The sequence below is a fragment of the Mytilus galloprovincialis genome, chromosome 4 (genome assembly GCF_965363235.1).
Source record: "Mytilus galloprovincialis chromosome 4, xbMytGall1.hap1.1, whole genome shotgun sequence".
Taxonomy (NCBI): domain Eukaryota; kingdom Metazoa; phylum Mollusca; class Bivalvia; order Mytilida; family Mytilidae; genus Mytilus; species Mytilus galloprovincialis.
In genome coordinates this window covers 10,705,111-10,732,980 of record NC_134841.1, presented here as the reverse complement: position 1 = coordinate 10,732,980, position 27,870 = coordinate 10,705,111, and the positions used below count along the sequence as shown (strand labels likewise).

Genomic DNA, 27,870 nt, shown 5'->3' with positions numbered 1-27,870 from the left:
GTTAGAGTGGTTTCACGCTAGCAATTTTTGGGGCCCTTTATAGTTTACTGTTCAATGTGAGCCAAGGCTCCGTGTTGAAGAACGTTTTTCTTTGTCTTTTCTTTGTTGAACATTGGTATAAAGTTATATGCATGCTTTGCTAAGTATTTGGTGTTTTTTATTTTTATTTGTTGTGTGCGTCGTGTATGCAACCGTGATTTTAAAGCCTTTTAACCACCCTTTAAGAAAACAAGACATTTCGTAAAACAAGTAATTCAGCTTCGATACGTGTATAAATTGGTGTTTTGTCGCCGGACCATATAGTTTTATCCTAACGAATGTTATTCTTACGAAATCCGCCGTGGCTTAACTACTTCAGGACTTTAGAATTATGTGGTACTAAAAGACATTAAAATAATGTCATACTTAAGGACTTTATAACTGTATGTCATACAATATATACTTGCAGATAGTATTCCAATGTTATGTGTGCAGCTCTTACTTGTACTTGTATATCAAGTTTTTGTTTCGTTAAGGTTAAATTTTTTTTTGACCACATTGGAGCACTGAGACCTGGCTAAGATAATTTCTTAAAAGGATTATTTACAAAAGTTGACATGTACTCTTAGCTGACATTTTGTATGTGTCTGCAGAATGGGTAGTACAAAAATGTATCTTCGTAGCTTTGTGCTTCATTCCCTGGTCCTTGATCCACTCTTGATGCAGTATTGATATCTTCGTAGCTTTGTGCTTCATTCCCTGGTCCTTGATCCACTCTTGATGCAGTATTGATATCTTCGTAGCTTTGTGCTTCATTCCCTGCTCCTTGATCCACTCTTGATCCAGTATTGATATCTTCGTAGCTTTGTGCTTCATTCCCTGCTCCTTGATCCACTCTTGATGCAGTATTGATATCTTCGTAGCTTTGAGCTTCATTCCCTGGTCCTTGATCCACTCTTGATGCAGTATTGATATCTTCGTAGCTTTGAGCTTCATTCCCTGGTCCTTGATCCACTCTTGATGCAGTATTGATATCTTCGTAGCTTTGTGCTTCATTCCCTGGTCCTTGATCCACTCTTGATGCAGTATTGATATCTTCGTAGCTTTGAGCTTCATTCCCTGGTCCTTGATCCACTCTTGATGCAGTATTGATATCTTCGTAGCTTTGTGCTTCATTCCCTGGTCCTTGATCCACTCTTGATGCAGTATTGATATCTTCGTAGCTTTGAGCTTCATTCCCTGGTCCTTGATCCACTCTTGATGCAGTATTGATATCTTCGTAGCTTTGTGCTTCATTCCCTGGTCCTTGATCCACTCTTGATGCAGTATTGATATCTTCGTAGCTTTGTGCTTCATTCCCTGGTCCTTGATCCACTCTTGATGCAGTATTGATATCTTCGTAGCTTTGAGCTTCATTCCCTGGTCCTTGATCCACTCTTGATGCAGTATTGATATCTTCGTAGCTTTGTGCTTCATTCCCTGGTCCTTGATCCACTCTTGATGCAGTATTGATATCTTCGTAGCTTTGAGCTTCATTCCCTGGTCCTTGATCCACTCTTGATGCAGTATTGATATCTTCGTAGCTTTGAGCTTCATTCCCTGGTCCTTGATCCACTCTTGATGCAGTATTGATATCTTCGTAGCTTTGTGCTTCATTCCCTGGTCCTTGATCCACTCTTGATGCAGTATTGATATCTTCGTAGCTTTGTGCTTCATTCCCTGGTCCTTGATCCACTCTTGATGCAGTATTGATATCTTCGTAGCTTTGAGCTTCATTCCCTGGTCCTTGATCCACTCTTGATGCAGTATTGATATCTTCGTAGCTTTGTGCTTCATTCCCTGGTCCTTGATCCACTCTTGATGCAGTATTGATATCTTCGTAGCTTTGAGCTTCATTCCCTGGTCCTTGATCCACTCTTGATGCAGTATTGATATCTTCGTAGCTTTGAGCTTCATTCCCTGGTCCTTGATCCACTCTTGATGCAGTATTGATATCTTCGTAGCTTTGAGCTTCATTCCCTGGTCCTTGATCCACTCTTGATGCAGTATTGATATCTTCGTAGCTTTGTGCTTCATTCCCTGGTCCTTGATCCACTCTTGATGCAGTATTGATATCTTCGTAGCTTTGAGCTTCATTCCCTGGTCCTTGATCCACTCTTGATGCAGTATTGATATCTTCGTAGCTTTGTGCTTCATTCCCTGGTCCTTGATCCACTCTTGATGCAGTATTGATATCTTCGTAGCTTTGTGCTTCATTCCCTGGTCCTTGATCCACTCTTGATGCAGTATTGATATCTTCTTAGCTTTGTGCTTCATTCCCTGGTCCTTGATCCACTCTTGATGCAGTATTGATATCTTCGTAGCTTTGAGCTTCATTCCCTGGTCCTTGATCCACTCTTGATGCAGTATTGATATCTTCGTAGCTTTGTGCTTGATTCCCTGGTCCTTGATCCACTCTTGATGCAGTATTGATATCTTCGTAGCTTTGAGCTTCATTCCCTGGTCCTTGATCCACTCTTGATGCAGTATTGATATCTTCGTAGCTTTGTGCTTCATTCCCTGGTCCTTGATCCACTCTTGATGCAGTATTGATATCTTCGTAGCTTTGAGCTTCATTCCCTGGTCCTTGATCCACTCTTGATGCAGTATTGATATCTTCGTAGCTTTGAGCTTCATTCCCTGGTCCTTGATCCACTCTTGATGCAGTATTGATATCTTCGTAGCTTTGAGCTTCATTCCCTGGTCCTTGATCCACTCTTGATGCAGTATTGGTATCTTCGTAGCTTTGAGCTTCATTCCCTGGTCCTTGATCCACTCTTGATGCAGTATTGATATCTTCGTAGCTTTGAGCTTCATTCCCTGGTCCTTGATCCACTCTTGATGCAGTATTGATATCTTCGTAGCTTTGTGCTTCATTCCCTGGTCCTTGATCCACTCTTGATGCAGTATTGATATCTTCGTAGCTTTGTGCTTCATTCCCTGGTCCTTGATCCACTCTTGATGCAGTATTGATATCTTCGTAGCTTTGAGCTTCATTCCCTGGTCCTTGATCCACTCTTGATGCAGTATTGATATCTTCGTAGCTTTGAGCTTCATTCCCTGGTCCTTGATCCACTCTTGATGCAGTATTGATATCTTCGTAGCTTTGTGCTTCATTCCCTGGTCCTTGATCCACTCTTGATGCAGTATTGATATCTTCGTAGCTTTGAGCTTCATTCCCTGGTCCTTGATCCACTCTTGATGCAGTATTGATATCTTCGTAGCTTTGAGCTTCATTCCCTGGTCCTTGATCCACTCTTGATGCAGTATTGATATCTTCGTAGCTTTGAGCTTCATTCCCTGGTCCTTGATCCACTCTTGATGCAGTATTGGTATCTTCGTAGCTTTGAGCTTCATTCCCTGGTCCTTGATCCACTCTTGATGCAGTATTGATATCTTCGTAGCTTTGTGCTTCATTCCCTGGTCCTTGATCCACTCTTGATGCAGTATTGATATCTTCGTAGCTTTGTGCTTCATTCCCTGGTCCTTGATCCACTCTTGATGCAGTATTGGTATCTTCGTAGCTTTGAGCTTCATTCCCTGGTCCTTGACCCACTCTTGATGCAGTATTGATCTTTGGACAGAACAATGGGTCGTTCGGATGCATTTTACTTACAGACACATATTGTTTTGAACAACCTGATCACGTTATATATCCTGTATATTTCTGAAAGAATCATCACTTGACGCTTATCATCAACTTATCCTTCAATTTTTAGGGTATTCCCTCATTTTTTTCGTCTGATCACTAATATATACCCATGAAAAAGGAGAGAGCACTGAAATAAGATATCTTTATACTGTACCTTCAGTACATACCTATGATATTAATTCATCTCAGTTGAATATTTCTATTTCAGTCAAATTATAATTCTAATAGGGTTAACATGTTATAGTAGAATTTGCCTTATTAATATGCATGTGTATGTTTATGATCCCAAACAGATCATAATATAATCTTCAAAGAATACTTGTAAGTCATTAAAACTAAGTGCATGCATATTAAGTTGTATTCGTGCTACAAGAAGTAATTGAAACAAAATAATACATTGTAACCTCTGTATCATTATTATCCTAAAATATACAATATAATGCGTTTATATGATGAATTTGTATTGCCACTCTGATGTTCCATTAGTTTTTTGTCTTTCTTTCGTTATCTACACTGAAAATAGGAGAAAAGAATTATAATTAAGAAAAGAACTGACTTCATGCACCTAAACCTGGTTTTACATTTGCATGTATGGGTTTAGCGGCAACTGACTTAAATTGTCTGTCTCTCATTCTTTCTTTCTTACTTTTTCTTCTTTTATTTTTTGGAAGGGGCTTACTTTAAGACACGCAGTTATACCGTTATACACTCGTTGCATATGCTTTCGATATACTTCATTGTTTCAAGACCCGGAACCACAAGATGCATTATAATTTATTAAATTACATGAAATCAATAACACTTACTATTTATAATTTCTTTTGATGTTTGTGTGTCCCTCGGTTGCCTTTTGATTGACGTATATACCATATATCTTCCTATATTATTTATATATACCCTACATTTAAGTTTTGGTTTTCATTTCTGTTTATGCTACTGTCTTTTAAATGAACATATATAGCATCTGTCACCGTTAACAATTTTGCTCGTTGGTGCACAAAGTGATATACTTTAACAGTGCTAATTTAATGTACCATTGAAATAACATTATATATTTACATGCTTTAACTTAATATGTTTAAATTTCTGTATTAATTACTAAAATTGTTAAAGGCCAAGGGTTGATTAGGTATACATCTCTATAGAAGTCGTTCCTCACTATCCTACTACCTGTCGATACATTTATGTTTGGCATTGCACAAGTCATGTCTTCTCTGACTGTTTATGACGTTAAAATACTAAATCCCTGGGATGTGTTTTAGTTGATTTTAGTCTCTGATGCATCTTTTTTTATTATTAATTGTTTTTGGCTTTTAACTAGCTGTAAGTAACTGCGAGTACTCTCAAATCGTATTTTCTTGTTAATTCGACCTGTTGATACTGTTTATAATGTTTTTTTGTAATTTTATATTTATATGGATCTTGACTATATACCAGCTTTGATTATTTGGAATATCTTCTAATTTTCACATCGTCTTACTACATTTGTATAAACTTCAAGATTTACCTGTATTATTATAACCGTATTTTTTTTCTAAAGTGAATATTTTCGAAGGGTTAAATATTTCGCAGTGGTGTCTTGCCATGGCTTTGTTTGGACTTGTTTGTTTGCCTTTTGGCCTTGAATGTTTGTCCATAATATTTTATTAACTGTGCATTTGCATTTAGATATTGCAGATCAAATTTATTCGTTCATAATGTAATAATTCAATTTTGTCTTCTGATTGGCTGACGTTATTTTGTTATCAGTCCATAGACATAATTTAGTCATGTGACCGTGACGTCATCAACGTTTTTTCCTGGTTTTCTACGGTTTTAAATGGAACTTAGAATTAAATTATAAGAAATGACTGTAATATATTTTCTGTCTATTCGAAATAACATAAAAAAAATGTGGTGCACACTGGCAAATAACCCGCTACGCGCGTTATTCAGTGTGCACCAATTTTTTTATGTTATTTCTTCATAGACAGAAAAAATATTAGTCATTCCTTAATTAATTTACGTTTTTTTATTGAGTTAAGCCTGCCAATTGATATTTTATCGTGTGTTTTTCTATGTTGTGATGTTATGCTATTGTTTCAGAAAAAGGGAGAAGGTTTGGATCCATTAAAACGTTTAATCCTGCTCCAAATGTTTGCACCTGTCCTAAGTCAGGAATCTGGTGTACAGAAGTTGTCGTTTGTTTATGTAATTTAATACGTGTTTCTCGGTTTTTTTTTTGTTTTTTTTTTTTTTTTTTTTTATATATATAACAATAACATCTTCATGCCTTATATATCATGTACTGTAGTACGCCGCTAGATTAAAACTGACGAGGAAAGGTAACACACGGCCAGCGAAAGCTCTTTTCTTGAGAGCCCAGGTGGTCGTGTGGTCTAGCGGGACGGCTGCAGTGCAGGCGATTTGGTGTCACGATATCACAGTAGCATGGGTTCGAATCCCGGCGAGGGAAGAACCAAAAATTTGCGAAAGCAAATTTACAGATCTAACATTGTTGGGTTGATGTTTAGACGAGTTGTATATACATTATGTACACAGCCATGTATCACCATCATTGATGGCGATCCGATGGATACAACTGTTGTAGAGTTGTCACTGACTCAGACGTACTTATAAATATAATTATTTTCTGTGACTGTATATTACATTAATTTGTAGGATCCTTTACTATAGATAATTTAGCTGATCTGTAACAATAACATCTTCATGCCTTATATATCATGTACTGTAGTACGCCGCTAGATTAAAACTGACGAGGAAAGGTAACACACGGCCAGCGAAAGCTCTTTTTTTGAGAGCCCAGGTGGTCGTGTGGTCTAGCGGGACGGCTGCAGTGCAGGCGATTTGGTGTCACGATATCATAGTAGCATGGGTTCGAATCCCGGCGAGGGAAGAACCAAAAATTTGCGAAAGCAAATTTACAGATCTAACATTGTTGGGTTGATGTTTAGACGAGTTGTATATACATTATGTACACAGCCATGTATCACCATCATTGATGGCGATCCGATGGATACATCTGTTGTAGAGTTGTCACTGACTCAGACGTACTTATAAATATAATTATTTTCTGTGACTGTATATTACATTAATTTGTAGGATCCTTTACTATAGATAATTTAGCTGATCTGTAACAATAACATCTTCATGCCTTATATATCATGTACTGTAGTACGCCGCTAGATTAAAACTGACGAGGAAAGGTAACACACGGCCAGCGAAAGCTCTTTTTTTGAGAGCCCAGGTGGTCGTGTGGTCTAGCGGGACGGCTACAGTGCAGGCGATTTGGTGTCACGATATCACAGTAGCATGGGTTCGAATCCCGGCGAGGGAAGAACCAAAAATTTACGAAAGCAAATTTACACATCTAACATTGTTGGGTTGATGTTTAGACGAGTTGTATATATATATATATATATTATTAAGAAGGGATATAATTACGATACTGTTGTCAAGTCATATAACTTATTAAGAAGGGGTATAATTACGATACTATTGTCAAGTCATTAAAGATTGCATATTTTGGCGTTAATATTGAGTCACTGATAAGGTCTTTGCATCGGAATTAAACACATTTATTCTAAAAACAGTTGTTGGCATGACACGGGTTATGTTCTTCTCATATATGTTATGATGGTATGATACTAAACCCCTAACGGGAAGGATTGTGCCTGATGTTCATATGATGAAATCATAATCTTTCAGTCAGTTTAATTGAAGTCTGGAGCTGGCATGTCAGTTAACTGCTAGTAGTCTGTTGTTATTTATGTATTATTGTCATTTTGTTTATTTTCTTTGGTTACATCTTCTGACATCAGACTCGGACTTCTCTTGAACTGAATTTTAATGTGCGTATTGTTATGCGTTTACTTTTCTACATTGGTTAGAGGTATAGGGGGAGGGTTGAGATCTCACAAACATGTTTAACCCCGCCGCATTTTTGCGCCTGTCCCAAGTCAGGAGCCTCTGGCCTTTGTTAGTCTTGTGTTATTTTAATTTTAGTTTCTTGTGTACAATTTGGAAATTAGTATGGCGTTCATTATCACTGGAATAGTATATATTTGTTTAGGGGCCAGCTGAAGGACGCCTCCGGGTGCGAGAATTTCTCGCTACATTGAAGACCTGTTGGTGACCCTCTGCTGTTGTTTTTTATTTGGTCGGGTTGTTGTCTCTTTGACACATTCCCCATTTCCATTCTCAATTTTATATATATATATATCTATTATTGTAGAGCCCAGGTGGTCGTGTGGTCTAGCGGGACGGCTGCAGTGCAGGCGATTTGGTGTCACGATATCACAGTAGCATGGGTTCGAATCCCGGCGAGGGAAGAACCAAAAATTTGCGAAAGCAAATTTACAGATCTAACATTGTTGGGTTGATGTTTAGACGAGTTATATATATATATATATATATATATATATAGATGTCGTTATTTCCACATGTTATGTCGAAATTACGACATAGCGATATCTTTTTTTTTGAATGGCCCTTATCGGCTCCCGTACTATTGCGATTCAAAATGTCTGACTCTATATGTTTTCCAGTGTCAAACGGTTTTCTCCTGTCATCTCAGACGATTTCATGTTTTTTTAAATTGTTGAACTGTTGGATTTATTGTAAATCATTTCTCGTTTGTAAATATATGCTTTAAATATGTTTGCAACTTGATGTTATACAAAAAGCAACATTTAATTTGGCATAGTTTGGTCAAAACTTTAAAATGAAATTAAACAAGATATATAACTATAACTATAATTTAGTATGAACTATTTGTCAGTGTAATTCACTACTTTCAAATTAACTCAAAACAAAGAAATTGAGAGATTTGTAAGGTGAAATGATTTTTCAATTAATATGGACACGGGTACCTGTTTTGAATCTTCAATCTGCAATTACAAAACAAAACTATATCATCAGCGTATATAATATAAAGAATGGTATGTGTTCGCTAGAATCCCAATCGTATGCCTATTATTAAATGTTTACCTCGGACAACATACTGCATGGGTGCCATAGTTTTACCTCGAATAGCACATTAAGTTCCATATATTTAAATTACAAGTAACTGCTTACATGTTTCATGTCGGAAAGCTTCGTTTTGTATAAGTACACCCCTTGTAGTTTGGACTACGATTTTCATTTTTCTGGTTGTACGTTGGTAAATTTATCTGAAGGCTTTTTCCAAACTAAATTATTTGATTTATACTTATCGACTCCTAAAAACACAATCCTGTATTTAACTGACTCGTGATAAGTCCATGAGATTCTCTGCTAAGTTCTTTCCAAAACTTGACATTTTGTAAAGACAACAATTCTCTATTGGTATAAACTGTATACTGACCTCTAGATGGCCTTCGTTATTTATTATTTGTCGTTAGGTTGCTGTACATAGACGTAAACCGACAGTACATATATGTATGCTGAATATAAAGGTAAAATTGAGTAGTTGACAAAGGTTGAAGAACCAATTATTAAAACCATAGAGAATATACAACACTATATAACACTACAATAATTCCGGAAATGGGAAGACCATGACCTATTGCTGATCTTAGATCTAATACACAATGATAACCGAGAAGCGAAAGGAAATATATCAGCCAGAGAAAAAAAACAGGAAAGAAATGTCATTTCTCTATTATTTTGGTGTTTCTGTTGTTAGTAAGCTATATGGCAATAAATCAGGGCTTCCGAAAATACAGGAAATAATCGAATGTATATAAGAACTTTCTTCATTTTAACTATAAGGATAATTAGGTTTTATAATGCCTTTTTGTTTTCTTGATTTTGTCTATATGGAGATTTGTAACGAGAAATGTCAATTAATTTCTAAAGAAATAAGAAAAAAAGATTACAATTGAAAGATATGAAATCTTTTATATGTTTATTTGTTTTATATTTGCTTGATTGTGTTATGATTTTAATGTACATAACGCGTAGTGTGAAATATACTGTTGACCATTAACTTATATAAATCCGCCTCATTTTACAAGATGGCAACATTGGGGACATTGACAATGTGTAAAACAAAAGCTATAATATTATTTCAAATTACATAACATGTTATTCTGTGATTTGTCCGTTACGCAGAAGTCAGTTTTATCCAAGCATGTGTATCTCAATAAAGAAATTATAAAATAGGGGGAATAATTGGCCTAAATGACTGCATATAGGTACCATAAGAACTAGTTTATTTTAATGCGGATTTAAGTAGAATTAAGATCAAAAGGATAATTAAGTATTTTTGAGATATGTTTACTTTTTTCACAAAACTATTATGAAGTATAAAAAATATGTGTATTATAAAAGTCTTTCTGAAAGACTAAATCGCCATGAAGTGAAAAATGTTACTTGTTGCGCCAGTCTTATATACATATGGTGTTGTTTGTCTTACATGACTGTTGCCACTCTCAACAGCTATCACATATTGATTTTGAATTGGAAGTTTCTATATAAAGTTATGTTGATACATGTAAATCTATATGATTAAAATTATTGGATAGCTTAGAGCATTTTAATTTGTTTTACGTTATTTAAATTTTAGCTTGCTATATGTATACAGTTGCTTGTGTTTGTTTTTTTTTATGTAGCTACATACGCTTGATGGCTTTCTCCTTTCTTTTTAATTACGTATGATACACTTTGGTAAAAGCATTGAGTAAAGGAATGACTAGTCTGTTTCCCGGCCGTTATTGAAATTCTTGACAATAATATTTGTATATTCCGAAGGCATACTGGATATTTTACGGAGGGGACCAACATAGGGAGTGACAGAACAAAGTGTTTGGCCTATGAAATTTCCAATACTGTAAGATATTTGATTATATTAAAATTGGGAATGGAAATAGGAAATGCGTCAAAGAGACAACAACCAAACCAAAGAGCATAAAACAGACCACCAGTTAACCCGAATAATGTCAGTCGTTATATTCCGGTAATCTCCGACTAATCTCCGATTGCTACATTATGGTATAGCCGTTAGAGGGCGCAGAATTATTCCAGTTTGCCACCAATCGGTTTCAAATGAGCGAGCGAATCCCGCCACTGGAGGTAGGCTACAGCTGACCCCTTTACAAAATATGTGTAATAGTTCAATGATAATGGACGTCATATTATTATTGTTTGATAATATGTCAAAAAATATATATCGAACAATAAATGTGTATTTGACTAGTGTAAAACAATCATCAATATGCTATTTTGACAGAATGATTATACTTTATATAATATAGATATAAGCACTATGTTACTGACCAATCAGAGGATTGGTCCTCGTTCTCTTTTGTCGGCATATTTATCATGCCTTTCTCTGGATAACACTATATAACAATTTATCTTAATAAATAGGAAATAAGGATAAACCATGTGTAATTCTTTAAATAACATCCACTACATTGTATGTTGTTATTTATGGTCTAATGTCTCCGATATATTAAACAGCAACTACGTGTACAAATTAGAGGCTTACATTCATAATTTATCTCTACCCTTCGTCATTATGTTCCTTTTTACTTTTTTTTGGGACAACTTATCCAAATTATACAGTAGATCCATGCAGCTACATTATGTTATGCTGTCAGAACACAGTTATATATTTCTGAAAGAATTTAAGCCATAAAAATGTCTATAATATGTTTGATGAAGCATTAAGATTGTCCTTCTCCGTAATAAAGAATAGTAAATTGGGAAGATGGATAAAGGTATCATTAAAGCATGACTCCGTAATTTAAGTTTATAGAAGTCTGTAAATACTAATGGGATCAGGAAATGGGATTCATGTACCATTTTATTGCCATATAAATGAAGATAATTCTTATCGAAATAACTACTTTTTATGGTTTACATTAGAGATACAATCATACAAATCTACTGGTATAATACACATTTTTATAACAATTTTACTATTTCTAAATCTGTAAAAATATATTCTTGTCCGTCGGATAGCGATATAAGCTTTCATTCACATAGCTATAAATCTAAAGTATTTTATTTATTAAGCCATGTTCGTTTTGAACTTTTGACCTTCTTAACTATGAAAAAAACTCAACTGATGTTGTTTAATAATTTAACGACGATAAATAAATATATATACAAGGAAAACAATCTTGTAAAAGTTTTTTTTTTATTGGCTTTGAACTAGCTGTCAGTTACTGCGAGCACTCTCGTATATGTACAAATGTACATAGTGTCTTTTTGTTGTTGGGATGTACGAGTATACTCGGTCACGTCCACTGTGTTTTTGTCATTTCTATGTGTATCCATCTGATGACTTAATCCTTTCACAACTGATTTTCATAATTTGTTTCGATGATGCAATGTTACACCACTCTCCCAAGTAAGGGGAGAGTTGGGATCTCGCTAACATGTTTGACCCCTCCACATTCTGTATGTATGTGCCTGTCCAAGTAAGGAGCGTGTAATACAATGGTCGTCGTTTTTTGCTGTTTTATATTTGTTTTTCGTTCATTTTTTTGTACATTTATAGTAACATCGTTAGTTTTCTCGTTTGACTTGTTTTACATTTGTATTTTCTGGGCCTTTTATAGCTGACTATGCGGTATGGTTTTTGTTATTGTTGAAGGCCGTACGTCGACCTGTAGCTATTAATTTATGTGTCATTTAGTCTCTTGTGAAGAGTTGTCTCATTTCCAATCATACCACATGCCCCACAAGTAATTGTCAAAATAAAGTTAAATTGTATATCTATAATACTAAAATTACGAGGTCCAATTTGTCAGCCGTCATCACGTAAAAACGACGAATCAAAGAATTCAACTTTATATACAACTAATATAGTAAAAAGGTGTAGATTAAAAATTACACCACTCCAGGCCCTTTTGTTTTCCACGTAATTAATATCGCCAATAATTAGGAAGTTCCGGGTCGAGTCCGATGCCGATACCAATAGTATAATCACCTGTTACCTATTACCTTATCTGTACGTTCCGCATCTGACAGGCGCACCACCAAACGGTGTATTCAGGATTAATATGCTATATAAACGGGTCATAATCACAAGGTTGACACTACTAAATTGTCAAATTGTTACCTATTGTAGTATTTTAATCCGTAAGACTTTCTAAGATAACAATACGAATACTAAAAATCTGGACTAAAAATAAGTTTCAATTTGTTAGCGGGCATGACGTAAAACAGCGAATCAAAGAATTCAACTTTATTTATAACTAATATAGAGGGGGGGGCAAGGGGTTTAACTGTTATGCTGTTAATGGGGCAATTTAATTCTTTGTTATCTGTTATTTTGAAAATATATTTGTTGTTAGCTGTTATTGTCTTCTTCTTTGTTAGCTGTTATTGGGCTTTTAGTTTTTTTGTTATCTGTTATTGTGATAATGTATTTGCTGTTAACTGTTATTGAAAATTGGAATGTTAGCATTTTTTTTGACAGTCAATATTCGGTATAAATTGAAGATCATTGGACATTGGGGTCTACCACTACTATAAACATGTTTGTCCCATATTCAGAGAAGGATTCCATTAACATATACCATCTCAGAAGTGATCGAGGTCCAGGACAATTCAAGTATATCTTATGATTCTCTTATGATTATCCTTTGTAATAAATTCCATTTTTTTATGAATGTGTATTTAGAATTATATTAATTTTTTGTATGATAATAATGTTCCTTGTTTCCCATACGAACATATTAAATTAAAACAATTCTTAATATGACAAATAGGAGAACATATGGCCAGGAATATCTGACAAGGATCTCAATTAAGAACTAGGTCCTAACAACCACTTAACCTTTTATATAACATGATATATAGACTCAGCTCTGTAATTCTTTTCAAAGCAGAACCAAATGCATTGTACAATGAAAGTTCCAACCATGTACTTGGGCCGAAGCTGCACATAACTCATTACAAACAAAGATTTATTTCGTTTCAAGCCATTGTTCCCTACTAAACTATGTATTCTACTTACGAGTACACTTGGTACAATCAAAAACCTCAGCTGATAAAAAAAATTGTTCAAATAAGGCCTTTGAAAATAGTGGAATAAATTGCTTTAGGAGTGTCAAAATTCGTTCGAAGTACTTGATAAATTGCATGCTTATAATTGGTGTTTTTGATTTTTCTACCCTATATACCACTTTGCCTCCTAGTCTTATTAAGAAAAATTCACACACCTCATTAAATGGTCATTTAGAAAAAGTCAGAATATTCAAACTCTTTTAGGTCAAGTTTTTATTAGCAACAAAGGGAGCTTCACTCAATATATATAAACAATACACCAACGTTTCATGAGAACTGCTGAAAGCATTTTTGAGTTATTTTTGAAAACTAGAAAATACCACCTTTTTCTAATGAATAAAATCCCTGAACTCAATAACATAAAATCTAAGATTAAAAAAAATCGAAAGGGAGTTTACAACAATAGATATAAACATTTCAGCAAAGTTTCATGAGAACTGCTGAAAACATTATGTGTTAATGTTTGAAAACTGGAAAATCCCCCCTTTTTAATTAATAAAACCTGTTAACTCGGAAACTTAAAATCTAAAATTTATAAAAATTGAAAGTGACCTCATGTTAATAGATATAAACAATTCACCAAAAAATCCTTGCTTTGTGAAAGCATTTTTGAGATATTATCAGAAAACTGAAAAAAAACCACCAATTTTATTGAATAAAAACCCATTACCCAGAAACTTAAAATCTAAAATTTATAAAAAAAAGAGGAGCTCACATCAATAGATATAAACAATTTCCCAAAGTTTAATGCAAAATGGTTAAAGAGTTTTTAAGTTAATGTCCGACATTTTGACAACAGACGGACAACAGTATACCATGACACGTTCCGTAAACGAGCGTATAATATTTTTTATAATATATTGAGTAGTAATTTAAACACATTCTAGATACATAAATTAATACTAAAAACAAAGTAATAGAAAATGGAATGCATTACAAAGGATTATATCCGTAATAAGAAATACTGATTTGCCAAAGACCAAATTATTTTAATATTTCATTTACTGTTATCTGTTTTTGTCCATTTTAATTCCTTGTTATCTGTTATGAGCCAAATCAATTTGCTGTTTTGCTGTTATTGGGACCCCCTTGCCCCCCCCCCTCAATATAGGACAATGCTGTTGATTAAAAAATACTCCATTTCAGGACCTTTTGTTTTCCAAATAATTAATATTACCAATACATTGTAATTGATAAGTTCCAGTTCGACAGGTTCAAACAGAAAGATTTGAAAGCAGAGAAAATTGTGTATCTTATAATCGGCATGACTTTATCAGATGACAGTATTAATACTAAGATAAGGCTTGCGCATAGTTATATACTTTACTTCAGTCACGGACCCGCGATATCACGGGTGTGTTCTAGTAGGTTCTAGAATACGTGCTCAACCAAAGATCAGAATGCATGACACATTATTAGCGCTCTATGGCAGCTTCATGAAGTATAAAATAACATTGGAATTTTGGATGGAAAGCATATACTTATACATGCCGAAAGTATAAAAATCGGTAGTTTTTTTTCACGCGTTAAAGAAGCTGACAAAGGAGTAGGAGTCAAGACCAAATATAAAATTTTATATTTGGTTATCGTAATACCCATGCTATATGTTTCAAATTCAAAACACATTATGACGACTTACAAGTGATATTAAAGTTCGAGCAAATGAAATAGTCAATTTCATACTCAATATAAAAAAGTCAGCTTAGCAATTATTTTAATGGGCATGTTTCATTGTCACAATAATTAAAAGTTCCTTGGTTAAACAATTTTGAGCTAAATTTTCCATTTCTAAAGTGATTTCCACTTAATAAACTTTAATATATGTACACAGTATTAGTCAGATCGGCTATTTCTGTCAGAAGGGAGTAAACTTTAATATATGTACACAATATTAGTCAGATCGGCTATTTCTGTCAGAAGGGAGTAAACTTTAATATATGTACACAGTATTAGTCAGATCGGCTATTTCTGTCAGAAGGGAGTAAACTTTAATATATGTACACAGTATTAGTCAGAAGGGAGTAAACTTTAATATATGTACACAGTATTAGTCAGATCGGCTATTTCTGTCAGAAGGGAGTAAACTTTAATATATGTACACAGTATTAGTCAGATCGGCTATTTCTGTCAGAAGGGAGTAAACTTTAATATATGTACACAGTATTAGTCAGATCGGCTATTTCTGTCAGAAGGGAGAATACAAAAGTGAATTGCTTCAGTGTTTGGCTTCTTTTTAGAATAAACATGACATAAAAATATTGTTTTTACTCAGTTGCAGGTAATTTTTGAAATTGCTTTTTGTTTTCCTTTGTTTTTTATAACTTAGATGGTGTAAGCAATAGTGGAATTACTAGTACGTAATGTCAAAACATTCACTCTTAAAATCTTCTTCTCATAATGTAGTTTCCTGATCTCCAAAAGTCAGAAGTTCTTTTCAGTAATTTCATCATTACAGATTTTCCATTTGACTATACTGAATAATTCAAATACAAAATGCATATACTGAATAATTAATACATACAATGCAGATGGGTCGGTGTGAAATCGATTCTTAACACCAGATTTTTCCAAGCGAGACGGATATCGGTAATAGAAAGGGATCTAGACTACATTGCATTAAAAGTTAAATCACAAAATTACTGAACTCCGAAGAAAATTTAAAACAGAAAATCAAATGGCAAATCAAAAGCACAAACAATCAAACGAGTGGACAACAACTGTCATGCTATTTTCAATAGCAACTAAGCTGACTACGTGTTTTTTTTTTTTTTTTTTTTTTTTTTTTTTTTTGCAGTGATTAATTTGCTTAATGTTTGGTTATATATATGCGTGAGTCTGTATTGTTACCAATTATTTGGGGTTTTTTTTCATCTGTTTGGCAGTACAAAAAGGTCACGTTGCCTGCTCTACCTGTTAGATTTACTGTTAATTTGTTCTGGTTCGTAAAATACATAAACTATTTCCCACATCACGTTTAGTAATCATTTGTTCTTTTATCGTATAACCCATCAGAAAATAACTTGTTGATTGATTGGTTGTTGGTTTGCTGTAATTAAAACTAAATACATATGCAGGTTTTTAAGTGGGTGGACTGCAATGAAAGACGTTCTTTTTTTACAGATCTGAGGGTATAATGTATGTAATATTAAAATAGATCGGATTTATTTTGTGTTCGAGTTACCTACCTTTGACTTAAATGTTAAAATGTTGAATGTAAAACATTTATCATTTTAACAGTAATTGATTTTTATAAACAGCTGCAGTTATGATGTAAATTCAATCAATCAACCTTCTTATGCGAACATGTGTAACGCATTCCTCACTAATTTCACGGTATACATATCAATTATAAATAATCTTGAGAAGGACCAACAAGGGACACATCACGTAGCTTCAATTAGAAATCTTGTCTTGTAACAATAAGAAAAAGGAATGTGATGTATTGATGTATTACAAGACAAAATCTATATCATCTCTTCACTGCATACCAACTACGTTAAACTATACCAGCTATATAGAGTTACGAAGATAGACATTTTTACAAATATTTACCTTATATGTTTCATTCTCTAGAAAAATAATCTTTGTATCTTTAATAATACATAATACTTTGAAAAGTGGCTTTCATCTAAAAAAAAATGCAGCAAGGGATATACTGATTAGCTTTATCTATTTCTGCGAATTCATGTGACTCACTGAAATTTAATCGTTTTTCCATATTTTTCGTTGTTGTTTTTTTAGTGAGGGAGAGATATTTCTTATCCGAAGTATGCTTTCACGTTGAACCTCTAGTTAATATAATATTTTGCTACATTCTTGTATATAAAATGAAAATTCTGTTGTTTGTCTGTAAGATCGTCTACTTTTTTTCTATTTTCGAATTTTGTTTTTTTTTTACTTTTTAGATTGGTTTCATGTGTGTGCGTTTTATCTTCCAATAAAATAATATTGAGCTATTTTAATACTTGAACACTATATTTGAAAACTATTATTTATGTATTTATGTTGTGATAAGAAGCGATTTAACAAAACAGCTTACGAACATATCTTATCATCTTTTCATCCTGTTTGATGAATATTAATAAGTTAGATTGGAGTCAAGGCGGCTTTTACATTTATACGCAGTAAGTCCGGTCTCTGTTTAAGTGGGATTTATCTAACGATTGGTGGAATGTCTTAAGACAAAGTAGGACACACTTCAATTGACTTCATACCTACTAAAACTGTGACATATATATCTGTACGTGAGATACTTGTAGTAGGACACACTTCAATTGACTTCATACCTTCTATGACTGTGACATATATATCTGTACGTGAGATACTTGTAGTAGACTTTGGACGCTTTATCATGGAAAATATTTTTTTATATTTTGAATTCACAAAGAACAAAATTAGTTGGAAAATATCATTAACCTATTTGTAATGGTTTTGTATGACAGAGATCAGTTGCTTATACTTTTAAAGTAAGTATCCTGGAACAGTGTATTCGTATTTGTTTTAAAAACTACAGAAGGAAAATGTGTGGAATTCTGATTTTTGTGGTAAGCTAACAAAGTCTCTGATATCACGTCCGCTTATAATAAGTATGCGGTGATCAAAGTCCCAGTTTAACACATTTGTCACTCTCGTATACTACAATGTATATCTATATTTTCACTTGCGACAACTGTATATATAGTGTTTCCTTTAGACACTGAAGCAACGGTTGATTGGAAATATCATATGCATTTTGTTACGTCTTGAATTCAACCAAGTAATGCATAAGCCGCAGTTTTGCACTAGAAAATTTACATCTTTTCCTCACCGGGATCCATACCTCTTATTATTTTTTTCTTTGGACTATACTATAGGATTATGTTATCCCCCCCCCCCCACACCACCACCACCACCACTTTTTCGAGGGTTGTCATTTCCCACTGTTATCTTGCTTGTATCTTTGTATTATATTGCGTTGGTTACCAACATATTGTGGCAGTTTCACATGTAGATGTTGTCTTGTTGGACTGACGATTTTTTGTAAATTTTGTTGTCTACTTGCTATTTTTCCATTTTTTTTTATCTCCCTGGTGCAAATAAATGGCCGTTATATATTTTTTTTTTATAATATTTTCATCAGATTAGCAACGGTGCATATTAACGATAAGATCAAAGTAAAAGAAGACCACTCACTAACTATTTTACTATAACTGCCTACAATAAAATATAAATTAGATTTCTATGAACGCATATCGTGGTTTTTTTTTTTTCATGATAAACGGGTTGTTTTTTTTTTAGTTTTTTATAGAGATTTTGATATTAAAAAACATTTGTGTTTATTTATATATATGATATCTTGTTTTTTTATTTACTAAATACAATGTACACATCTATTGCACTGTACGTTTAAATTAGTTTAAATTACACGTTGGTTTAATGTACGCATTGGATTATCATACACATTGGTTTAATGTACAAGCACTTTGTTCAACGAAGATATAAGTAACTTTCATATTAGTTTGAAAAAAAAACATTTGGCTAAACTGTCACCGTTTGACAAATGGATTTTGTTCTCTATGTTTTTTTCATACGACTTTCATTTCCAAAAGAATTATCTATAGTCTCTAACACAAAAATCTATGACATCTAATAACACTGATTTATATCCAGACTCTTCCTTAATGATAACTATAGGATGAAACTAAAGATGATAGGTATTACCGTCAAAACTAGTTAATATGAATGTCAGGAGATCTGGTGCTTTAAACAAATATATTCACATTTATATTTTCATCTTTTTCTTTGCTATCTCGGAACTAATTTTAACCAATCTTAATAAGAATAATGTAAAAGATGTTCTATTTAAACTATCTTCATTTAGTTCTGTTCAGATAAAAATAAAAGACATGACCACCGGAGACAATGAATGATTTTGACTAGCCAATTATTAAATATTTTCTACTTTGAAGCTAGAATTATGTTGAAACTATATATGATGTATGCTTGTAAAACCCTTTGCAAAGCATCCACATTAAATTCAATAAGGTTGAAACATGGTGTAAACGGAGGCACGTTCGGTTCATTAAAACAATTTGGAAATCGTGTTTTTAAAAAGTAATTTTCTGCGCGGCTAATTCGAAATAAACTTCTAATTACGGTCATTCGAATGCGTTCTTCAATTCTGATTGACCAATATCTAAACTCGTGTCATCTAGAACACAAAAGTTAAGAAACAATCTATGACTAATGATTTCGAGATCTTCTCAAACGCTGCTGTATAATTTTGATTGGACTGTTTAAAAGTCGGCTGTAGTGCCGGGTATAAAGGAACAATGGAAATCTCATCGTGCTCATAGCAAATAAGATTTTCTTTTTCTCCAAAATTGTGCAAACTTTGAAAGATTCGGTATTTACGTTATATACGGACCTCTTCTTTCGATCTAACTTGGATGAAAAGCATTGTTATTTATATTGAACCCTCCTTTTAATCTGAAACAACCATTGTTTTACTGGATTAACAATTAAACATTGGTATAACTTAAACATTGGTCAAATGTTCACATTGGTTTTTAAAAAATAAAAATCATCAATAGCTACTTCTAAACAACTGGATTTTGGTCTCTCTTTTTTCATACGGCTTTGTAGATATGATAGTCTTTTATTTTTTTATGCAGTAAAACAACCTATAATTGTTTTAACGGAGTGTCTATTCGTCCGGCTAGCCGGACGAATAGTTAAAAATCTCTATTCGTCCGGCCATCCATCTGCGGATGCGCAAATCTTCAATATCAATAAAGTATCATGTGACGCGGAAAGTGTCCCGGATGAGGTGTCGGATAACACACGCGGTGTCGGATAACACACGCGCGTATGCAATGGACGTTTTGAGAATTGGAGATCGTGATTTATATTTAAAGATGTCATAGAGAAAACCAGAGAGAATGTGATTGCTTTAAACAAATGTCTATAGGAGTGATTCCAGAACAATAGCGTATGCATGTTAACTGTGAGGAATAAGCCTGAAATTAAAGTGAAATTGATGATTTACCCAATTTACCTTATGGAGGCAAAACGCATTCGGAAAAAATATTATATCAATTAAACTTGCTTGGATGCATTATTTTCAAGTTATACTACAACGGAGATCTATGAACATACTGATATGCCGTGACTGGGAATAAGACACCAGGGTTGGGGGATCCCCCCTTTTTTTCGGTTGTATCTAAATATTTATTATATACATTTTTTTTCTAAAACAAATCTTATCGAAAACACAATGCTACTTTTGGGGACAGGTTACACGTGCCTACCATTTTCTCTAATTTCCTATGAATTAAAAATCGCCGAACAATTTAAGTGAAGAATTGTGCACTGATAATCATATGAGGACCTTACTTTAACCAAACTTCACAGAAACAATAAATTCAGGATCTTTTAGAATCATAGATGAAGCCAATAATGATTGGCCCGACTATTTACTTTACAGGAAATTCATATGCAGAACAACAAAAGAGAGAATCATTCCCCCTCCCTCAGTACCCAAAAAAATGGAGGGATGGATGGCCATCTTTTTCAAGACAGACAAATAAGAATTATTACCGTTAAAAAAAATGTGAAGAGTCCAAATTTTATCATAAATTTGATTGTATGATGTATATTAAATAAAGCCATTGCATATTGATACACAAAACTATGACTGGAATCAATACAAATATTGGAATACAAAAGACCATGCACATTAAACCACTATTTTTAAAGCCCTATTCCTCAGAAAATATATGCGCACATAGAATATTAGAATAAAAAAGTCTGAATCAAATGTATAGTTTATTTCTTTTTTTTTTTAGAATGACTTCTTTTTTTATAAAAAGATGTTAGACAATATAAATTAAAACAACTCGTGCTTTATTAAAAACCTTCAAAACACGATGTTATATCTTCATCATTATATTTTTGGCCGGACAAATAGCGAAAAACCGTAAAAAATGCTATTTGTCCGGCTTGCCGGATGCATAGACATTTTTGACTATTTGTCCGGCTAGCCGGACGAATAGCCACTGCCTTGTTTTAATGCATCTTCAATTAAAGACTTTCTACAAACAACTGGCAGAGTTCAAAGCATTGTGACAAATATTACACATGGTTACTTTTCAAAATTGAAAGGAAAACATATTCCTAAATTGTTATTAACCTATTTTAGTGGGGATAAAGCAAGTTAAAAAAATCCTTCCAAATGGACCTTAGATTTTTTAAGTATTTTTTGTTAGATGCTGTCTTTTCATTGTAGGAAGAAACTCGCCAAAACCCAGTATTTCAAAAGATCTTATAGATCAGTCCAAAGTTTGAAAAATCAGACTACATGTACATGTATGTTAAACCTTTTAAAACACAATTCTCCAAAACAGGATAAAAGAAATGTGTAATGGTTTTATGTTTCTACTGATGAACTGGTCGCAACAGTTTTGCCGACCAGTACGACATGCCTGTATTACTGAAGTATTTAATATTAAGGCTTTGGAAGTAAAAAGATAAACATTTTGACGACAGACAAGTTAAGAAGTACATTATATTGAACTGCGGAACAAAAATCTAAAAATAAACATCTAGATACATGTATTAAGTTATTTTGATTCTTAAATCATGTACAAAAAATGCCAATTATATCCCAAGATTGGATATTAACTTTTGTCAACAATTTTACAAGCGGGCGATTTTTTTTAAACCATTGTAAAGGGTGTTCAATAACATATATGAATATTAGCAAGAGCTGGTATATGTACGATTTAAAAACTTTATGTATTTTGGCAAATTTTGTGCCATAATCTGCGGTTATAATAGATAGTATAGTATTAAAATTGTTCCTTCCAATATAGAAACACAGCAATAATGAATATAACTAAAAGAAGTCCTATGACTTTTTGGCAATAATACACGACATGTAAATTTAAATTTTTGAAAAGAAGAGGAAAATCGGATGTTGAATGCATGTTTTTGTGTTATTAAACAAGAAAATATATCTTGATATAAACTGAACATTTGCTTCATGTTTAGGCAACAGCTGTATGTCTTATTGTTTTTATTTGTTTTGCGTTTTAGTTTAAGCGTTTAAGCGACTGCTTAGATACGTTTTTGATGAATAATATGATTTTCCAAAAGTAGTTTTTGATTTGCTTAAAAACTACACGAAAAGAGTGATATAATGTGATAACTATGCAAATATTTTACACGTGTCTTTATAAAAGATTTTTTTAAAGAAAGTAAACAATGTTAAACAATAAAATGGACGAGAGTGATGTACGATTGGTGACGAGAGTGATGTACGATTGGTTTAAAGGCTGTAAGTTTTAATGTAATAGGAGTATGTTTAATGCTAGTACATGTAGATTTATAAATAGTTCTTTATATAAAGTCCGATTCCTTACTTCATATGATTAGTCAGAATTTAACGAATGAATTGTTCTGGTTATTGAACTTTGTGTTATGTTTTGGTGGTTCTCGTTGAATTTTTTCCAAACTGAACTAACTTAATGGGAACAGGAAATCCTAATGTAAGAAATAAAAGGAAAACAAAACTAGTTCCGTGTGTAAATGTTTGCCTAAACCGTTTAAAAAGATTGTTGGATAGAGACATTGCAAAATATTTCAATAATCGACCTTAGGTTTTAGCAGACTGAGCTTCTGTCGCCAGAAAAATAATTACGGAGGTATGCACTAGTGCACGAATATTCGCAATTTCAGATGAACTTCTAATCTTTTTCGTAGATATAAATAGTTGATGGTTAACGCGCGGTTTCGAATGTTTTGAGCAATTTCGAGATATGAACAAATTATACATTATATCGAATAGGTAGAACTTAAGTGGGTTTCCATTGAAATGATAATTTGACTGGCACTTGAACAAACGGGAATATGAATAGGGAAAGACTGTTTTACAACGGGCGAAACCAGATGTGGTTGCAGCATGATTTCCATTTTACCAAGAATTAAACGTTTACGGACAGAGTGGATTTTCATGTTTCAAAAACGAACATAATCTCTCAGATCAGGGAGGATCGTAGTGCCTGACTCGTAAACTATAAATGTATATTTCTACCAAATCTTCCTAGACTAATATGAATGGTTCCCTTAAAATAACAGATCGACATTAAAACAAAGCCTGTATATAGTGTCAATGTTATGACTAAATAGTTCATTTAATCAAAGAGCTGAAAGCTCTGAGGAAAAATGACGCCACTGTCTCTAATATTGGGATATTTTTTCTGCAAGTCTTGATTTTCACATACCGTAATTAGTTTAACATTGCAACATGTCTCGTAATTGATATTCGTATATGTGTGTGTGTGAAGTGAAGAAGACAACTGACTGCTTTTTTAGTACAAATGAATAGGTCAAGACTACCTGAATGATCTACAGTATCCAATGACTACTGGCTGTTTTTTTTTTTACAAATAAATAGGTCAAGACTACCTGAATGATCTACAGTATCCAATGACTACTGGCTGCTTTTTTTTACCAATTTATTATAAATAGATCAAGACTACTGGAATGATCTACAATATCCAATGACTACTAACTGTTCTTTAATTTGTACTAATAAATAAGTCAAGACTATTTAAATGATCTACAATATCCATTCTAATGCAACAACGTTTGTAACGTTCATTTTGATTGGATAACGTCACTTTCTTACATGGCATCAATTGACGATGCTATGGGACGTACGCGCATGCGCAGACGGCATATGTCAGGTTTTAAATACATGTTTTAACGTTGTTTTCTGTCAGTTTCATTAGGCTGTTTTTGTATATACACATAAAGAGTACCTGAATGATCTAAAGTATTCTAAGTAATGTAATTTTTTTCTTGCAATTACATTTTTCTAAAAAATACAAACTACGATTCATACACCGCGTGGGTATAACCGTATTACTTATTTCCAATTATTAAAATCTTCGTAAATCTGGATAAAGACCAGTATCTATCCAATGGATATCAAGATAATTCCTATTTATACTTTTTTAAAGGTTTTTAAGTTGAAATGGTAAGAAAGGCTGACATTATTTAGGAGAACTATTTTGTCTAGCGATTGCTGATCATTGGAGTGTAAAAAAGTCCAACACCATAACAAAACGGATCTATTTATACATACGGATGATTTACGATTGCAAGACATGTGCATAAAAGTGAGAGCTCGAATAAATATGAAAAATATAACAAAGGGATAGCTCCAAATACCATTAATAATAAAAAGAAAATATGGACAGGTCAAGATTTTTTTTCTGTAAATAGAATAAAGTATGTAAACTGGTTCCCGCTCGACTACAACACTTTGTTCGAGTGTAGCGTAATACAAGTAGATTCCAGTTAGTTTGTAAAATTGTAAATATGAAACAAAGTGCGGTAGGCGGAAGCATAATCGACTTCCGTTAGTTCTGGTCAATGGTATCGGAAACATGCCGCTGATAGCGTCATTTTCCAAAAATTGTTCGATATTCAACATTTTCAATATTTTTTATTATAATTTGAGTATTGAATCAATTCTGCTGTGTTGTTGTAAGAGTAGATTACTTTTATATATTTTGGAACTCAAACGGGAAATCGAGCTACAGTGAACATGACTGATTTTAGAAATAAAACAAACCTAAAATAAATCAATAATTTAAAATTAAATATATATTTACACTTGTTGGGTGACATTGTGAACACAAACCAAATGTAAATTAAAAGATTATGTATGATTATGAATAGAGTTGTAGTTGTAAGTGATGGAAAATTGGTGATAATATACCTTTTACATGCTATTAAATCCGATTTGTACTTGCAACACATGTGCTGATTTATAATCTGCAATTCTAATTTGTAAAATAAATCTCATAATTTGACAACTTGTTTTTTTCCCTCGGAAAAACGCTACAAGATAATGAGAAATGAAACAATTTAAGGACAAAATGTGAATTTAGGGAGATTTGTTTTATTGATTTAGGTCAGTTATAAAATATATGCAGTAAGTTTTGGATAACGCAATATCCATTATAACGTACATGTCGAAATGGGGCAGACTAAGGGAAGTATTTTTTTCTATGGTTTTTCATGTTTTTTACTTTGATATTTGCGTAACTCTTCGTTATCAGTGGACTCAACTAATGAAAACATTGCCTAATATTCAATAAACGATTTACATGTAACCAATCATACCACATCTTCTCATTGTTATAAAATTGATTCTTCATAATCAGGGTAATTTATCAAATACTTATTATTTGACCTGAAAAAAATGATCTTAGCTTATAAATTGTGCTATCAAAAATTCAATAATGACATTATTTCACAGTAGCCAAAGTAGCTTTGGAAATCTTATTATGCTTGCTTGGACTGGTATGACAACAGGTTTTATTAAACGTAGCGTAAACTTCAAATGTTAATACACTGGTGTAGGTATGTTTTTATTTATGTATGTTCTTTTTTTTTCTTTTAACAGAATAATGGAAAACACAACTCTGTTTGAGAACTTGACGACACGTGACTTCTTATCAAACATATCCGAAATAGCACGGCCTTCTACAACAGAAATTCTTCTAAGATTTGAGCCTTACAGTGTATATATCGACAGAATTGTATCTCCAATATGGTACATTATAGGTCTTTTCGGAAATCCGATATCTGCAAAAGTATGGCTTGGAAGAAAGAGTCGCAAAAATTCATCAGCTATTTATCTTGGATTACTTGCTATTGTACATATGTTTCAACTTATCATTCATTTTGTATTTGTGGAGTTAACGTACACGTGGGACATACCAACAAATAACAAACCGGTATTATGTGAAACTTTAAACGTTTTATCAATTATTCCTCAGTATTTGGCGCCGTTACTGGTGCTAGGCTTTACCGTTGAACGTTATATTGCTGTTTGTCATCCGTTTAAGAAGGAAACATTTTGTACCGTCCGAAGAGCTATTATTGTCATAGCATGCTTGACCGCTTTATCGGTTGGCTTTGCCTGTGTCCAAGCTGATTTGTGGACCTATTATCCAATATATAAGGAGTGTTTTTCAAAAGATGGAAACCAAAAGTTTCAAACAATCTGGACAGCTAGTACAGAAATTATGTTTTTCTTAGTTGTCCCCCTTTGTGTCTTGATGTTTAATATTTTAGTTATTAGAGAAATAAAGAGGATAACTTCTCATGGACCCGCTGTTACGGCTGGTGGAAGTCAAACGTCTACTGTTACACTCCTTTCAGTGTCATTTTACTTTATTTGTACTCTGTTACCGGCGTCTGTAGTATATGCCATTCAAAACGAAATGCCAAATGGGAAAATGGAAAACTTGCTAAGCTTAGAACGGATTGAGTCTGATCCAGTTTGGCTGAGTTTTTTCACGTATATCGCAATAAGAAAAGTTGTGGAGGAAATATGTTTATCAAACAGTGCATGTTATTTCTTTATTTATTATATCACTGGGAAGTACTATCGCCAACAAGTAAATTCGTTTTTGAGGATTGATAAATGCTGCAGAAAATTTTCTGATAAGGACTCCACATTGTCTTGTGAGAAAACAAAATACAGCCTTGTATCAACTAACGGTAATGGGATGCATGCTACCCAAATATAGATCCAGTATTTAGCTAATAGAAGCTGCACGTTGTTATTTACATGTCCGACAGGTGGAGATGGAAATTGGATACGCGTCTTAATTTATTTAGGATGTTGAAATTAAATATACTTTTTTATTACTCCATTTGAAAAATTTCTGATTATATCCATTGTACAGGCTCATACAATTATTTTTTTCAGAATGCACTACATGAATAGCTTTCTTTTCTAGATATTCTAGTTGAGATGTATATAAGTTCTAGCTTAGTGTATCTACATACATAATCGTACGACATGAATCACACGCACAATCTTTTTGAAGCGAGCAGTTTTTGTTCAACATTAAAATATTAAATGTATTCTTAATTGTGTGTAGTCTTATCAATTGCATCCATTCTTTTTGAATATGTACATGTACAACATATTGAGCTTAAAAATGATTGTAATTACACGTACATGTCATACATATACACGTTGATTAAAAACAAGTATTTAAAGCAAGACATGTGTGGACTAAAATCGATATACATGTTAAACTTTAGTGCACATAGTACACAATTTTATTAAGGGCCAGCTGAGGACCACCTCGGGGTGTGGGATTGTCTCGCTGAGTTGAAGACCCATTGGT

At 33.3% G+C, this 27,870-nt stretch overlaps 1 protein-coding gene across 8 annotated transcripts in view; it reads left to right on the top strand.

Moving 5' to 3' along the window:
- Positions 1–27,613, top strand: part of LOC143071327 (G-protein coupled receptor 35-like) — a 94,730-nt gene extending 67,117 nt beyond the window's left edge. For 7 of the 8 annotated variants that reach the window (XR_012976874.1, XR_012976870.1, XR_012976871.1 and 4 more), the window contains one exon: positions 26,130–26,267. Coding sequence is in view for 1 of the 8 variants with exons in the window: in XM_076245569.1 (XP_076101684.1) it covers positions 18,098–18,138; positions 26,130–27,261 (1,173 nt within the window). In the remaining 7 variants the exon portion in view is untranslated. Of the gene's footprint in view, positions 1–18,005; positions 18,139–26,129 lie in introns of those variants that run through there. The other variant, XM_076245569.1, reaches the window with a different exon arrangement.
- Positions 27,614–27,870: the final 257 nt, after the last annotated feature.